Here is a 17,803-nt window from a genome sequence, read left to right as displayed (position 1 = left end):
CATGTAAAAGATGATCCTTGGAAGTTTGAGCTCTTCTTATATTTTTTTTTCCATGTAATTTTTATGTCTATTCTAGCAAGTTTTGACTGACAATTTCTCAAGGCTCAGTTAATGAAAGAGAAAATTAAAACTGAAGCAAGTTAGGACAGCTGTAAGTTTTTCAGGAGTTGTCTGCAAATTTGCATGTGTTTCTGCCAGTGTTCATCTGTATTTGAGATGATAACTAGATAAAAATCAAAAATAGCTTGATCCTATTGAGAATCATACAAATTGTTGTGTTACCTTTGGCATCACAGCCTACTCACCAGCTGTCACCTGGGGAAGATTTAGTGTGCAGTGTAATGACTGGAGGCTTTAAAGGAATATTTGTGCCTTGGTCAATTCCATGTTGCATCAGAGCATGTGCACACTGATGTTATTTATTTAATCCAACTGCAGTGCTGAATGGCTTGCCTGAATGTGCTACCATGTGGCTTAAAGGAGGTTTGCTAGCAAAACTTTCTGAGGTTCTTTGGAAGGTTTGCAGCCCTAAGAGAGTTCCCTGTTGCCTTGGAGAGGCTGCTACTGGTATCTGAATGTGCTCATTAAAACAAAATATTTGTTCTAGGAGAAAACTGAAGCAGTGAGCACATAGCTATCTGATCTATGTAGGAATCTTGCATGCAGATTTTATACATATGTATAAATATTTATCTGTATGGATATATAGTTACTTTTCAATGGGCAGGTCTTTGATATGCAGTAGAGTTTTTTCCAAGAAGTGGGATTAGGGATATGCTTTCAGTGAGCAGGAAATAAATGTGGATGAATAAAGGTGTAAACAAACTCCTGTTTTCAAATTTACAGGGTATCTTATTGTACTGTTTGAGCTACACATTCTCTGTGTAGAGTGTCACTGAGACTGTGATTCTGCAGAGTGCTTGTGTAGGCTCTGACCTATTTTCCTAAGAATTTATCTGGGACAGTGGTTAATGCTGTCAGCTGCCTACCTGCTTCTCTCGCAGAGGTTGCTGCTGGCTGCAGTTTAGAGAAGTAAGCTGGGCTGTAAAGCAGTGCTCAGGCAGGAATGCACATGTCATTCAGCCACTCCTGAGGGGTGGTTCCTCGGGGTTGATCACAGCCTCTGCCATGAAGGTGAGGTGAACAGCTAAGGAGAAGAAGCCATTTCAGCTGTTCCATTGTAATTTTCCTGCAAACACAGGTACACCTTATCCATTTTAATTAAGCAATTCCTTTATTGGTGTTTAGATATGTTTCTAGTTGATTAATCAGGAGCTTACAATTTGTTAGACTTTGTCTTCTACTTGACTTTGGGAATCTGTGGCACTACTTGTTATCCATTTAAATGGGAAGCAGTGTTTAACTTGGAAACATCATATTGCTATGCAGACACTGAGTGATGAAGTGAAGGCTGAATTTCAAAAACTCCTCCCAAAAGATCTTTCATGAGAAGGAGGTTCAGTGACTGGTTGCAGGAGGTCTACATTGTATGTAAAGAGAAAAGGAGGAGATTCTGATATCTTCTAGTTGTTCAGAACTGACTTCCTCATTTTATAATTAATACATTCTGCAACTTCAGGAGCAAATTTATCTAATGAGGACCACAGGTTGTTCTGGAATTTTTCCCCCATTCCTTTCTACCAATGTATGGAAGTTCATTCCTGTGAAAGCAGGCCAGATTTGGGGTTTTCTAATGCATATGAAAATCCAGAGTACCCTTACTGTTGGCAGCAGGCATTATATTAACTTAAAACCAGTGTGAAGTTAGAAGAGAACTCATCCATGCTGGTTTTATACTGATGGAATCAACAAAATAATTTGTCAGAAAAGAGCACTGGAGAGCAACTAGGACATCTTTCTGCTCACAGGAAGCCTTGTGGCTTTGTTCAGCTGAGTTTTGAAAACCTCCAGGGAAATTGTACAGCTTCTCAGTACCTCTTCTTAGGCTGAGTCACCTACATTGTGAAATTCTTGATCCAGCAAGAATTTTCCTTGCTGCAGCTCATGTCAGTTGCCTCTTGTCCTTCTGCTGTGTGCCTCTGAGAAGAATCTGTTTTCCTTGTAGTACCTGCTTCAGTCTTTGACACACTGCAGGTAGATTCATTTTTATCGTCTCCAGACTGGAAAAACACAATTCCTGCTGGGATTCTTGTACATGGTGTGCTCCAGGCCCCTGACTGCCTGGGAGTCCCTTTTTTGGGCTTGTGCCAGTTTGCTTGTCAGGATCTCTCTCTTGCACACTGTCTCAGAGGCAGTCTCAGGGGCACTGAGTAGGGGGAAATAATCCCTTTCCTTGGTCTGCTGGCTTAATCTTGCCAGTGCAGCCAGGGGTATAGTTAGCCTTCATCTCCATTGGGGCACACAGCTGACTGGCAGCCAACCTGTCCAGTGGAACCATGGGGGTTTTCCTGCTGAGCCAGCTGGCATCCAACCCATGCTGTGCCATGGGGCTGTCCTCCCCAGAGTGCAAGGCTTGGCTTCACCCTTTTTGAGCTTTCAGGTCGTGTCAGCCCATTCTTCCAGTGTGCTGAGGTTCATCTGGATGTCCTCCCTGCCATTTGTCCTGTCAATCACTTCCTAAAGTTTGCTTACTGAAGCTGGTGAGGGTGCACTCTATTGTCCACAACGACACTGCCATCACTGTATTGTGTCATTCTCACAAGTAACCCCTGAAGAATGTCATCTGGAATTGACTGCTAACAGGACTTAGAATTGCTGACCACTGTTCTCAAAGACTACTTATTCAGTTAATATTTTATTTACCTGTTCCTCCAATTGCAGCTGGTTCAAACTTTCCAAGGATGCTGGGCTATGTAGAAGTTGTCAAAGACCTTGTTAAAGGTAGAGTAAGCAATGTACTGCTGCTCTTACTATGTCAGAGATAGTCAACTCATCTTGGAGGCGAGTGGGCTATATTTACCAGGGCCAAGTCAAGGGTGGCCATTCTGGCTGGTTTCAGTCACCATTTTATAGTTCAGAATTATTTACGAGTTCGTTCTATAGCATTTCCATGGACTGAGTGAGGCTGATTGGCCTGTAGTTTTCTGTATCCTCTTTCTTCTGCTCTTTGAAGACAGATGTGGCATTTACCTTTCTTCTTGTGATGGGGACCTTACCAGATTGCTATGCTTTCTCAAAGATGACAGAGAGCAGCCTTGGGATGGCTTTGACCTGGTTTCTCAGTGTCCACTCTGAAGGAATTCATCTGGGCCCATCAACTCTTTTGTATGTGTCCAGTTTGTGTAAGTGGTCCCTACTTTGATGTTTTGCTGCTGTAGGTTAAACATCTCACCTTCCACTAGGCATGGAAGTTCAGGAAGCCTGACCTTGCCAGTAAATACCGAGGTGAAGAAGGCACTGAGAGCATCAGCCCTTTGCATGTCTTCTGTCAGTGAGTTGCCCACAGTATCACTGGTTCTCCCTCTGGTTGCCACTGTACCTGTAAAAGCCCTTCTTGTGACTTTTCACATTACTCACCAATTTCAATTCCAAGTTTTGACTTTCCATTCCTGCATGCCTGGGCAATATTTCTTACTGATGTTTCTTTCCGATTACACTCTCCACATGCTTTCATTTTGGTGCATCATAATCAGTTTTAGAAGCGTCAGTATTGTTATGAAGCTTGTTTTATACTTGTCCTGGTGCACCACTCCCTCCATGTCAGCTCGTGGAGGCATTCTGTGGAGGGGATCTTATTTCTCTGGTCCGCACTGTAGGGGTTTACTGATATGAAGAGCAGTATGTTTTATTGTAATTAATAATTGTTCCCTTTTCCTGCAGTGGAAAAAGTAGACATTTCCATTAATTGAAATATTTTTTGTGTGTTTTGGCTAATTTAAAAAGATTTCCTCTATTTATTGTTTTTTCTGTTAGAGAAGGTAAAATTGTTTATTGTGGAAAATAGGTAATATAGCAGAAAACCCTTTTTCTTCCCCAGCTGTGGCAAGGCAAGCCACAGGAGCTGGTTTGTGCATTTTATTAGAATAATCACTATGTGATTAGGCTGGCTGAGACTTTCAGGTTCATTGAAACTCCAAAGTTCTGAACCTTTGTTTAACCTGTTTATTGGCAGAAGGAGAAGTTTGACACAGATACCAAGTTCGCAGATTCTAAACAGTGTGTATTCTGCTCCAGCTCTTACTAAAATGAAGTTAATCTTTCAGGGTCACAGACATCTTGAAGAAAAGTGAAAAAGAGTGGGTGAGAGGAGGAATGGTGTATTTCTGTTGTCAGCAGAATGTGATGGCGTCATAGCTGTGGAATCTTGAATGGTGACTGACAGGAATGCCTCCAGCAAAGAGCTGAATTCCTTCTCTCATCATTAGGGCACAGTGATGTTTTGCAGCTGGCATATAATCAAAACCCTGTTTTGTGAGTTAATTCTGATTCATTTTCAGAAGTTAAATTACTGGTTTACTTCTTGCTTCACGGGGCATATCTATGGAATACCACTTGGAGTTGCTCAGATCATGCAGCAGGCCCATTCCACGATCAGCCTGTCTATTTATCTGTCTGAAAGGTGACCTTGGGTCTTTTGCATTTTATATGACTCTCAGAGCTGTTCTTCCATAAACATCTGAATTCATTTACATTCTCAAATCCTTTCTGGCAGTCACCAGAATACTTGCAGGTCAGGTAGTGAACAGAGAGAAGGTTTCACTAATGATAATTAGCTTTAAGCTGTAGGATTAGTATATTTCTCTTGATTTCTCTTGGTCCTTCATGTATCCCAGAGGTCCAGCAGTTTGAGCCAGATTGATTATACATGGGAAAAAATAAATTATTATTTCTTTGTCTGTTTAAAGTAATTTTTCATATCTGGACTTGTACCATATCAGAACTTACCATTTTACATGGTGGGAGGAATAAACTGACTGTTTTTAAAATTACAAAATGTGCAATGTGTTCTATGTTGTGTATAATTTCAAACTTGGTAGAAAATATCTGAGTGACAAATGTACTTTTATAACACAATATTCTCATGTAAATGGTTCATAAGTTTAGGATTGTATTGTAAAAGATCAGTTGAAAACTACAAGTGTGTCTTTCAAGGGGTTCTTAACTACTTTTTTCCTCCTTTTAAGCTTCTTGTTGAAAATTTACGCTTTAGTTCCCATCTTGGTGGGGAAATGGCCCATCTAAAATCCTGGGTATTTAGATCAGCTTTTCTTAGAACAGTTCCCAAGACAGGCTGCAGTACAATGATCCTGTTATAACTTATGAATGAGACTACCCTGAACCATCTCTTCCTTCAGCAGGGAAGGCAGTGAAATATGGAAAATGAAGTCTGATCATGGAGTTTTTGGCTTTGGAGGAGAATGACATAGGGGAAAAAATGTCCTTCCAGAGCTTCAGACAGTCCAGATTTTGTTACCTGAATAAAATCTCTGCTTTTCTTGTTTTGTCTGACAATATAGCCTTCTTTAAGCAGAAATGTTTTTGCAACATCTCTGACCTTCAGAATTCATATGAAGGACATGAGCCAAGGTCACATAGTAGTGGATGAAAAAGCATTTTGAGTATGAAGTATAATGCAGGTAGAAGGAATTAGTGGAAGAAAGAGGAAAGGAACAACTACTCTTTGCTCGCATACAGAAAACTTTCAGTGGCATCAAGTTCTTTGAGCTGGAGTGCTGGGTTTTTTCCTTGTACTCTGTGAAGCTACAGTTGTATAACATACCAATGCTAAGAGTGTATACTGAGGGGTTTTATTCTGATCTCCACTTTGGTTTCAAGAGGTACTGAGTTAATTTCCAGCCTGGACATTGCAGTTTAAATTTCAGATGCTCCCGAGGCAGAACACCTGCTTCTCCCAACATTTATATATGTTGCATTTAGTATTTAGCTAGGCATTCCTTCCCAGGCACTTTCTACAAAGTATGAGCCCTCTTCTCAAAATCCCTCTGCAAACTGACAGAAGAATATATTGTTCATGTTCCATTTTTTTTACTAACTCTGGGCACAGATAATTAGAGTTTTAGAATTATTTGGCTTATTGAGATTTTAGAACTGTTTTGAGATTTGAGTTCTACCTGCAAGTACATGCAAAAGCAGACACTGAATGGTCATTCAGGTTTATATTTGTTTGTGCTGTACCTTGAGTATATTATTGTGATGCACAGAGTCTCTGGACGTGATTCTGTTCCTTGTCTTTGATATGAATCAAAGATGCCTTTTTAACAGCAGAAAAACCTGCATAAGACAAACAAAGGAAATCCAGTTTTCAAGTACATATTTGGTTTCTAGGTATAGATATTTTAGGGGTTTGATTGATTTTCATTATTCTCTGGGAGCAATGCTGTTATCTGCTGCACATCTGAAGTGAAAAGACACTATTAATGCAACTTCTATAATGTTATTGTAGATATTTTGCTAATATTTTCTGTTTCCTTTAAGAGAGGTACTCTTTCTTCAGGAATGTTTTTAATATAGGAACCAGAATGTTGTATTTTAGCTCTGTATGGTATGATTTTGTTTTGAACAGAGAAGTCACCTACCTGTGTCCAAGCACACCTGCAATCCCTGATACCTTTGTTTTGGAAGCTAGCCAGAACATCTATATATATAATTTTTCATCTGGGCTTTGGTGTGTCACTGCATACAATAAACATTTGGATTAACAATATGTTCTGTCTCTGACAGGTCTTACCTCTCATCCTTTTCACGCCTGCATTTGGCTTAAGTGCAGAAACAGCTCCTTTGCCTTCTTAATTCATTAAGTATTTATTGGGTGCTACTGCTTACACTTTGATAAAGTCTGTCTATTACCTGAATGCCTTCACAGCTATTTGTTTCTAAACTGTCTGGATTTATGATGCCCTTTCTCCACTGACCTAAGCACAGCTCTGCACCTATGTTTTGAAAATCATTATGTGCCATTTCCTCATGAGAAAAAGAAGGCATGGAGGTAAAGCAGCTTATTATTGTCATTAGCGCCTTCTGTTTGTCAAGAGAACAATGCAAATCTGCCAGCCAAGAGTGGGAATGGAATGAAATGCTTGAGCTTACAGTAGTTTGCTGTGCCTCTGGCTCTTGGTGCAGGCTGCAAGTGTGTTCTAAAGCACTGGTGTGGATCCAGCTATGGCTAATGTGTTCCTGTATTGCCACAAGTGCTCAGAGAGGCAGTTCCCAGACCTCTGAAGCAACTAGAATAGCATTGGAGAGATGTGTGATGCATGTTGTACTTTTGAACACTCCAAAACTGCTCTTTTTCAGCCGCTGAGGTAAGAGGAAACAGCACAGATACTAACCGAGCTTGCTTTACAGTTGTTGATTTCCATAGGTGTAGTAAAATACAATTACGCTTATTAACGTGAATTAGGAATTACAAAATGTACTGTTTTCTGTTACTCTTAGTTCTGACAAACCCAAGCACTTTGGTCTGATTTTTTTTCACTAGCTCACTGTAGAATATATCCATTTTTTATGCCTATGTTAAAAATATTGCTTCATTTATGAAAGTACATCTGAGGAAAAAAAATCTTAAAAATGTTCTTGGACTGTTTTTCCCATAAGTATGGGAACTGTTTGATGGAGGAGTCATGGGAGTGTCTGTGCTTTCCTTGTGAGAATTCACCTGAATTTTGCCACCTTATAACCCCTAGATCCTCTAAGGAGTGTATTCCTACTCAGCCTCTTGTAGGGTTTGTAAGAGCCAAGGACAGTCTGAGGCAGACACTTCTTTTGAGTGACAGGGACTTCCCAGTCCTTGGCACCAGTGGTTGAGAGCCAAGTGACATTTGCTGGTGCTCTGCATCTTTGTCCTGTCAAAGAAGGGGAGAAAAAAATTACAGGGAGAAAAAAGTGGATGGTATAAATAGAGTGAGGAAGACACGAACAGAAGATGAAAAATGGAACCATGGAACCAGGGCAAGACAGGAGTGAGTGGAATGGACACATTAGAACATGGGGCAGATGACCAAGGGAAAAACTGTGGGAAGTAGTGAGGAACAGGGACAGGATGAGGGAGAATAGCTGGAGGGGCAGGAGGGAGGGAAGAGTTATAGCACACAAAAGGAGCTTGGATACTAAACAGGGGCGGAGGTTTCATATCTTTTGGATCACTTTAGCCTTCTGATTCACCAGCTATTCCATTGGCACAAAGGGGAGTGCAGAGCTGAGCACAGGCAAACAGATTCTTCTGGAACTGCCGGGGTGCCTGCAACACACATATCATCAACGTAATTCTGTATGACACTTTCATTCAAGATGCAGAACAAAGTACAAGAAATAAAGATTTCTCTTTATACATGGTATGTTTGATAATAAGAAAATTGGAAAGCCCTTCTCTCAAGAGCTGGTAAGTGCCAGAGTTGTGCTTAATCCTGTGGTCTTTATTCAATCCTCTTCTGGTACACAGTCACATGGTATTTTCAATTGCAGATTACCTTGACAGTGGTGCTTTACCTTCCAGATTCTCTGTGGACTTCTTTTGCTGATGGCAGAGTCAGACTGAGAATAGATAACTCATGCCCACAGACTCCCATAACAGTTCATCAGATGTTCAAGGAGAGCCTGGAAAAATATGGATCCCTTAATGCTTTGGCCAGCAAAAAGAATGGAAAATGGGAGAAAATAACTTTTTCAGAATATTATTGCCTCTCTAGGAAAGCGGCCAAGAGCTTCTTGAAGGTAGGTACAGGAAACAAAACCAATGCCTTTGTGTTGCAGCACACGCTGTGCGGGGTGACTGTGGCAGGGGCGCGACTGTTCCCATGTGAGCTCTGCAATTCCCAGTTATCGGCACGGACAGAGCAGGGGCACGGGGCTTGGGGTGGAACAAGATGGATTTATTCCTGGGCTCCCAGACAAGACTCGAGGTGGGGGGGGGGTGAACAGAATATTTTTACAGCAGCTCAGGAGTAAGGGGTGTAGGAAAGTGAACCAATGAGGATATGGTAAGAGACGAGTATAAGGTGGGGCAAATAGCTTATGAGCCTATCAGGGAAAACGAGGGGGTAACAAATGGGGTGTCGAGGGCAAGACAGACACAGAACTCTCTGGAGAAATGGGTAGGGATAGCGAGAATTGACAACTTGGAAGGGAGGAAGTTAGGGAAGGGCTTGGGAAAATTGGCAACTGGGGAAGAAAGTGGATTAGGGAGAACTGGGAGCAAACATGGATTCAAAGCAAAACACACCATAACACCTTTAGTCTTTTTGTGTCCTTTGAAAACCCAAAAAACAAATTAATAAAAAACCCTCAAACCCCACAATATATAAGTGTTTTTCTGCATTATTTGAAGATCAGTAGTCATATTCTTTATTGAAATGATAATTATGAAAATGACTTTTGGTCAGAGGTAACACTGCTGTCAGGGAACCTTGACTGCAAGTGAGGAGCTGCTGTGTTGTACTGGGTCTCTGGGACATGGGTGCAGAGTTCAGAAGAGCTCAGAAGAGTTCAGAAGAGCAGCCTTAAGATCAGAAGAGAAAAATATGGGAAAACTACTATAATGAATTCGGTGAGATAAAGACAATCTTTAAAACATTCTAAATATAGGGTAATATTAGTACTCATTATGCTCTTGTTCATATTGAAATATTCTGGGTCTTGGGCCTTTCTGGACAGCGGAGTTCAAGCAGACAGGAGAAGGTAGTGGAAAATTCACATCCTGTTAATTGCTGATAAATACCAGGTTTGCTGTGGATACCAAAACACGCCTTCACATGCCTTGTCAGTACTGTAATAATAAATCAGAAGTTTTCATGGTTTATATTTGTGTGTATGTTTCTCTCCAGTGGGCCTATATTATATAGTCTTATGTATATTATTTTTCAGCTTGGTCTTGAACGATTCCATAGCGTAGCAATCCTTGGATTTAATTCTCCAGAGTGGTTCATCTCAGCTGTTGGAGCTATTTTTGCAGGGTAAGATTTTTTTGGGAGGGTTAATTTTTGAGGAGGATTTGGGAATTTCTGTTTTTCTAGGTCTGGGAATGTATCAGGTCAGTATTTAATGTCATATCTTGGAGGTTGTGTTGCTACTGATTGGCAGTTTCAGCAACCTGCTTGAGTCTTAAATCCCAAATAGTTCAGACACTCATAAATGCATCCTGTTTGCCGTGGGCTTAAGCATGACAGTCACACAGAAGCTGTTGTACAGGATCTTATAAATAGAAGATGTGGAAAATAGATGATAATCACAGTTTTATTTTAATGATAATAATACAATATTAATGATATCTACAGTAAGATATATTCAAGCAGATGAAGTAATATATGGCTATTAACTACCCTGATTTCTTCTGTCCTGATACCTGTTAATTTGGATTTTACTTCTTAAGCTGCTCTGTACCAATGAAATCCAAACTGGTATCTGTGTACAGCTTAAACAAAAAGAGGACATAAGTGAGGATTTTTTTACCACTTCCTGAACTAACTCCTGTGTAACCTCGAGTGAGTTAAAATACTGAATCCTAGCATCTTCTACTGAATAGTTTAGAGAATAGTTTTTGCAATGTGCGTAAATCAGAGATTTATGTATATCTGAATATGTGAAGCAAACATTAGAGCTGTCCTGCAGTTTTCTTCCACATCTTCATACCCCTTCAGGTTTCATCTGATCTTTGATTATTATTCTCTTTTAATACTACATGCATGTATTGTGTGTGTATGCATATAAATGTATGTTCTTATCTATATAAATTTTTTGATGCAGAGGAATTGTCACAGGAATATATGCAACCAATTCTCCAGAGGCCTGTCACTACATTGCCCATGACAGCAAGACTGATATCATGGTTGTGGAAAATCAGAAACAGCTGGACAAGATAATGCAGGTACAAGGTGGCTGAATGATTACTGAAAAGCCACAATTTTTCATTTCTCGATGCTGTGTTGGTCCCAAATACCATGTACACTCTCTGTATCGTGAAACCTTTATTTGTGAAGTGTGTGTTGTTACTCAGAAATCTGGTATATGGTGTGAGAGCTCGTGGGTGGCTCTGACCCTGTGCAGTGCCTGTGACTCAAGCAGAGAACTCACTGGATGGTTCACTGCAGGCTTACCTGGAAAAACCCAGATTTTGATCCCATGTTTTTACTGTCACCGCCCAATTCTGTTTGGAAAAGCACAGTCCACTTGAATGGAAGAGATTATGCTGATGCAGGTTTGTAAAGGTCTACTATTTAAATATTAAGGATGTCAGTGTTCAGAATTTTCTCTTTCCAAGGTATCATTTCCTGCTCGTAATATCAGCCATTAAGGCTCTTGAGTTTACTGCACTTTGGTAGCATCATGGTTAACATGAGAGAGAGCTTAGTGAGAAAGCCTTCTTTTAAGTGAACAGTCTCAATTTTGACAGAACTCTTGGGCAGCTGGGCCTGTCTTTCAGCAACAGCACCAGATGGAAAGACCAGTCTGATGGCAAGGTGACTTGGGAGAGGAGCACAGGCAGCTCTTGGGAAGGGCTTGTGTGTCTGTCAGATGTTGAGGGAGGCCTGTGGACTCATCAAACTTGCATGAAATGGCACCGTTTGCTGAAGCAGGAGGGCTCTCCATGATGGAGCTTTCTGCCAAGACCACGTACCTGCAAGAGAAAAAATATGCAGTGGTTTTTTTTCCAAATGCATTTAATACAAGTTGTTCATTAATTACTTTATATTTTTTGTTTTATATGCAATATGGAGGAAGAGAGATTTTTGTAAGTATTCTATAAAAACGCACAGTCAGATAAGTGTTCTTGCAGTGTCATTGACACAATACCAGGCTATGCTATTGTGAACAGGAGAGAAGAATCCAAATGGAACAACTCAAGGGGTTTGGTTCGCACACATTATGTAAAAAAAGAGAGCTCTGGCCAGCACTGCTTTATCCAGCAGGGGATTTTTTTAAACTTTTTTTCTGGAACCCAAGACTGAAATAATAACATCGCAATTGCTATCCTTCTAATAATATGTACATACTGGCTACCATCAAGCCACTGCTTTTGTATTGGCAAAATTCAGTGCACAATGTGATGGACTGAATGGTGTTTGTGAGGCATGGGTTCTCACAGAATTCAGTGAAATCAATGCTTTCTGTAGGCCATGCAAAGCACACAAAGAGCTGTTGAAAGCAGCAGCCACTGCTATCTGCCTGAAAGCCTGCAGCTTTAGATTTTTATTTATCCTTACAATGTGCATACAGTTTCCTTTGATTTTTTCCTTAAGGAAGTTGAACTTTTTTTAGTACTTGAACTGTTATGGTTTTTGCTGAGGGACTTTACTGGTAATCATAGGCCCAGGTCAGCTTCTAACTTGACCAGCACTGTTCCTTTATGTGTCCTTTTGTGCATCATGAGAAAGGATGCTGAGGAGCTATTTCTGGTGTATTTTTCATTTTTTAAACCTTTTGACTGAAACTAGATTTCCTGGAGCAGACTGTGTAGTCTCTGTAGACTATGTAGTTCCCTCTTCCTTCCCCCTGCCTCTAGTTGAGCTGGTTGGTGATGAGTTTAGGGGAGAATATTTGGAGTTGAAAGGAAATGGGAGGTTTTTGTGCCTGTCAACCCATTACAGTTTTGGCAGCATTAGAGTGGATAAAAGCCCACACAAGATATGAATAATCAATAACTTTGTTTTAAAAAATGCAACAGATCTGGAATCGGTTGCCCCACTTGAAGGCTGTGGTGCTATATAAGGACTCCATTGCAGAGAGACATCCAAATCTGTACATGGTGAGTGAATACTAGAACAGAGGCATAATCAAATAATGCATGGGGTTATACCCATGTATTACCGGTTAATACGTGGGCTGTTATTTATTTGATCAATTTCTACTGTGATTATCTACCATTTAGAAGGCATTGCTGTGTTCCAGCAAACACATTCAAAAGCTTTATCAGCTTTTTCTGTTCGATTTACCTTTGATACTTCATACTTAAGAGAAGAGCTACCTTGCTTTACTGACTGTCTCGTGTCTTCCTAATTTTTAACTTGACTGGTGTTTATTAAAACACCTGTAGGTTTTAGGTGGGATTGTGTACTCTCAAATGATTAAAAAAAAGTTGATCCCTGGTGCCTGTGAATTTGGTAATTTTTTTTTTAATCCTGTATTTTAACTGGACTACAGATCAGATTTTAGGCTGAAAAACTTCAGCTGTTGAAAAAATATATTGAAGAGAAATATAATGTATTCAGTATATAAAAATATAATTAACAGTGAACAGCATAGAAATATTTTAAAATACTTGCAATTTTGATAAGAAAAAAAGTCTGCTGTGCCTTTTTTTAATATCTTGCATGTAACTTAATAAAATGTTATTGTTCCAATACTATACATACTGGTATAGGGCATGCCTTGCATCTTGTACAATAAAAATGTTAATACAAAAATGATCCTACTGTTTAAAAATATTAGGTGCTAGCATTTAATTCTTTAACAACCTGCACTTATTGAAATCTAAATGTGTGAGAATTGCTGTATTTTTAAACACTGGTTCGGTGTTCAGGTGTCATGTTGGACATTTTCTCAAAGGAGCAGGGTAGTTGTGGGTGTCTGACAGATGCCATAGTTTATGTCATCTAAAGGAAAAATCCGAGATCAGATCACCAGAGGCAGCAATGATTGTTGCTGAGGTGTGATGCAGAGCAAACCACCAGCCCATGCGGTGTTTGATGAAAGGCATTTGTGCCATGTGCTAAGTGGCAGCAGGGGCAGAGCTGGCTGAGCAGTGCATCTTTCCAGAAGGCAAATGCAGAGTCAGGAATGTGGTGTGACTGTTTCTGTACCTTCCACACATGCTGGAATGCCAACACCATCTGTTGCAGGTGCTGTTCAGTAAACAAAGCCTGTGCAACAGATTCTCAGTGATCAGTGCATTCCACTGAGAGAATGCAGTATGGTCAGGAAAACAGGAACAACTGCTTAGTGGCATACGAACAATTACATCCTTCACACCACCAAGCTTTCCAGGAGCTTGTGAAATTGAAGCAGCCACATTCTGTGGAGAAGCAATAGAATGTGACAAATCCCTGACTTGCTACAGAGCTGTGCAGTGCCTCTCTTTTCAGAAATGTGGCTTGTTGTGCCCTTTTGGAGAAAGGAAGAAAGTATAAAACTGATAAATAATCCTTGGGACAGCCTTGACACCCAGGAAAAGGAAAGGAGTTTAAGGTGCCACAGATGCTGACTATTGTAATCTTAGTAGCCCAGTGGCAATGCCAGATGTCTGAAAGAAGAAATTAACTACCCTCAACCAGAGGCTCTCCTTTTTTACCTCTGTTTTTCTGCTTTTTGCTTTGTGGTCTTAGATACAGCTCCAAGAAATTGCTCAAAAATGAAGGTTCTGCACCTTGGATTTAAATATTAGACTACTGTGGCACAGTATGAATCACATGATTGCAATGGGAAACTGACCATTTGGTTATCAATTTTATTTAAAAATTCTGTGATTCAAGTTTCCAATTAGCATTGCAAGCAATGTTACACTTAACAGCACATCAGGGGTGTGCAACAGAAATATCGGGGAGCAACCCATATAATACAGAGGAGCAGGTTCAGGATTCTTCTAGGCCAATTTGTGTGGCACAAAAGTCCAGTGTCATAGAAGTTTTATCTCACTCTAGAATGAGCCAAATTTGAATGGAAGTTGTGACCAGCATCATCATATCCTGTAAAAGAGCACAAAATTTGGGCAAACATTCACACATCTATATAATGATGTTTTTGCAAAGAAGCTTTTGTTCAATTGCTTTATAGTTTAGTTTATAGAGTGTACAATGAATTATAGATGGGCTGTCACAAGTGTACTCTTAAAAATGATACATCCAGATTCCTTTAAATAATACTCAAAATCATTTTTACAGCGTGAGAATGTAACAGAATTTTAGCCTCCATAGTATTCATGTTGGAGGAGGAAGAGTATTACTGTTCCTTCTTAGACATTGAAAAGACTCATGACAGCAGAATTTTAAATAGTCTGTTTGCAATTCACACATTAAGCTATAAGATAGAATCACCGTATTTCTTCCATAGCCAAGGTCTGGGGAAACTCGCCTTGGGCAAGTGTTCAGAACAAGGCACTGAAATATTCTAACATTTTTGAGACAGGAGAAATGGAGTACCATGTCAATTTGTAGAAAGCCATTTGGTACCCTGTATTTTCTGCTCCATGTTCTAGATGGAAGAGTTTCTGGAGCTGGGAGATGACATCTCTGACAGTACTTTGGATGACATTATTAACTCCCAAAAGCCAAATCAGTGCTGTGTTCTGATATACACCTCCGGAACAACTGGGAAGCCAAAAGGAGCCATGCTGAGTCATGACAACGTAGGTACTTTAGGTTCCTACTGTAGTGGAGAAACAGCAAAGTGTGGGGATATTTATTCCTGTGCTTTGAAATGGCTGGTAGATCCTAGAGCCCTGAAATGCTTTTGCTTTTACAGCATGGATAGTGTACTGCAAAGCAAAGTGCAGTCAGCTATTTCTGGTAAAGTTCAAACAAGGTAAAGAATAAAACTCCATTCAAACAGCCATTCACAAAGTTGAACATTTCTTTATGAAAATTAAATTTTTATTCACTGTATTTCTTGTGAGATCTAATGCATTAATTCATAAATGTAATTCACAGATTGCCATCAAGTCTCTCAAATGATGTCATAGGTCACTATGAAATGAGCAAATCATATACATCAGCCAGCTACTATCAAAGCAGCCTGATGGACTGCTTTTGCAGATTTTATTAAAATTGGGGGTGGATGTGTGGATTTTTTACTTTGATGCCTTTTGTTCTTGGACTTGTATTCAGGTTTCTATGTCTGTCACTGGAGGATAATACAACTCCAGTGCTCAGTGCTGGTGCTGACAGTAAACCTACCTCTGTTGCTGCAAACAAAAAATTTCCAGTTACAGACAAAAGCAAAGTTGGTTGCTCAAAGGACTTTCCACAGACTTGGAAAGATTCATGTTTGGTGGCTGAGCAGGAGTGGAAGGTGTTAGGGAGCCTTTCTGAATACATAGAAAATCTGTGAAAAGGGATGGTCTAAGTTGAGGCATCACCCCTTAAAGCAGAAATTATTGCAGACGTGCACAATGTGAAAACAGCAATTCACCCAAATATAGGGAATTAGTGCACTAGTACCTGGAAGCAGAATATAATGAATTTGGAAGACAAAAAGACTGATTTGATGTTACAAATTTATGCTCTTTTATATCAAAGGAGTCTGGTGTCATTTCCATGCCAGCTGCCAAACTATTCTTGGCTGCTGATCACAAACAGGCTATTTTTATGTTGACAAACAGTGGAAAGCATGCCAAACCTGCAGCTCTGCTGCTGCCTTCTTTAGTCAAAGATGTTTGCCACTATTAATGTGCAAACCAGTGCTGAATCAGTCGTTCATGACACTCACAGGTCTGCTGGGAGTGTGCCTGTGTGCTCTGAAGCTTGAAGTAAAAGCAATGAATTTAGACACGTCTTAAAAACATCCTGTTCTTCCTACTGTACTTCCTCCCATAGCTGCTTGTTCAGTGCTGCCACCTAAACTTGGATGGCCTGGCCTGGTAGCATGCTGCTCCTTAAAACCCTCTCTTGAGAATCTCTATTTCCTTAGGCCAAGCCTACACTTGTACCTTCTCATTTATTACAAAGGCATGTGCTCTGATGACAGGAATACATGTGGTTTATATCTACACTCTGTTATCTTGAATACTCTCATTTCTGTATCCTGCACTACCCAGTTTAGATTACAGACTCCTCTGGGAGAGAGTTGTTTCTTTTTGTTGCTTGGGGTTTTCTGTTTTTCTTGGGTGGTTTTTTTTTGGGGGGGTGTTGTTTGTTTTGGTTTTTATTTTATTATATCTGATCCATTGTCTCTTACACCATCACATTTATATTTGTCTTCCATATACTATGTTGTGATGATGAAGATACGCATATTTAGCATCCTTGAACTGCATCTTCTGAGATAAAGTGGGAAATAGGAAGAAAGAGGGGGAAACATCATCCAGGTTCACTAAGAAGTCAAGCAACACAACTTCAAAACTATTCATGTATGTGCTACCTCTCATGAGAGGTGGGGGTGTGTATGTGTCTCTTGGGAACCACTGCAGTGAATATCCCAGAGGCTTCCAGAGGAATGGAGTACAGCTGCTATCTTCCTCCTGAGTGTTTAGCCACGGGATGATAGCAATGAACTTGTGGCTGATACTAAATTGTCCTTTGAGCTCACTGATCACTGAGTATTTATTGTTCCTTTTCTAACTTGCAGATACAGCACTGGCGGAAGGTGCCAGTTTAATAGACAGCCTGCAGAGCTGGAGAGTTGGAAAGGAAGGGACAGATCAATTTGTTTCTCATCCATCCAGCCCATGGCTGCCTGGCTGAATGTGTCACTAGGGCATGGGGAGCTGCTAGTGTTCACAGCCCAGTCAGGCTGCACAAATGCTGTATTTACTTATGTTATCTGCTCTTCTGTATTGCTGCAAAGGTAATCTGGCTTTTGGCAGTGTCCCCAGGGAACTGATAGACTGGTGTGTGGTCAATATTGCAATGTCTTTCTGTGAGACAGATTTTCCTCAGTTTCATTAGGATAACCATTAAGAGGAAAAAAGGAGAAAAACCCAAACTAAAATCCCAACCATACCTAATGTGTTGTATTATTTATTTAAACAGATAACTTGGACATCAGCCCATTGCAGCAGAGCAGGAGGTATGCAACCTGCAGAGGTCCAGCAGGAATCTATAATCAGTTATCTCCCACTCAGCCACATAGCTGCACAGATCTATGACCTGTGGACTGGAATCAAATGGGGAGAGCAAGTTTACTTTGCTGAGCCAGATGCTCTAAAGGTACATTGTCTTGCATTACATATTATTAAGAT

General features: G+C 40.2%; 1 protein-coding gene across 34 annotated transcripts in view; it reads left to right on the top strand.

Annotated features, from left to right (window-relative positions):
- Positions 1–17,803, top strand: part of ACSBG1 (acyl-CoA synthetase bubblegum family member 1) — a 40,076-nt gene that overhangs the window by 15,680 nt on the left and 6,593 nt on the right. For 22 of the 34 annotated variants that reach the window (XM_021547353.4, XM_085588437.1, XM_085588436.1 and 19 more), the window contains 6 exons: positions 8,414–8,631; positions 9,781–9,869; positions 10,660–10,780; positions 12,578–12,658; positions 15,104–15,253; positions 17,595–17,771. In XM_021547353.4, the coding sequence (XP_021403028.3) occupies positions 8,500–8,631; positions 9,781–9,869; positions 10,660–10,780; positions 12,578–12,658; positions 15,104–15,253; positions 17,595–17,771 (750 nt within the window). In that variant the 5' untranslated portion in view covers positions 8,414–8,499. Of the gene's footprint in view, positions 1–3; positions 1,202–6,784; positions 8,300–8,413; positions 8,632–9,299; positions 9,464–9,780; positions 9,870–10,659; positions 10,781–12,577; positions 12,659–15,103; positions 15,254–17,594; positions 17,772–17,803 lie in introns of those variants that run through there. The other 12 variants (XM_085588438.1, XM_085588430.1, XM_085588429.1 and 9 more) reach the window with 8 other exon arrangements.

The sequence above is a fragment of the Lonchura striata genome, chromosome 10 (genome assembly GCF_050655825.1).
Source record: "Lonchura striata isolate lonStrDom1 chromosome 10, ASM5065582v1, whole genome shotgun sequence".
Lineage (NCBI taxonomy): Eukaryota > Metazoa > Chordata > Aves > Passeriformes > Estrildidae > Lonchura > Lonchura striata.
This window is presented reverse-complemented; position numbering and strand designations above follow the sequence as displayed.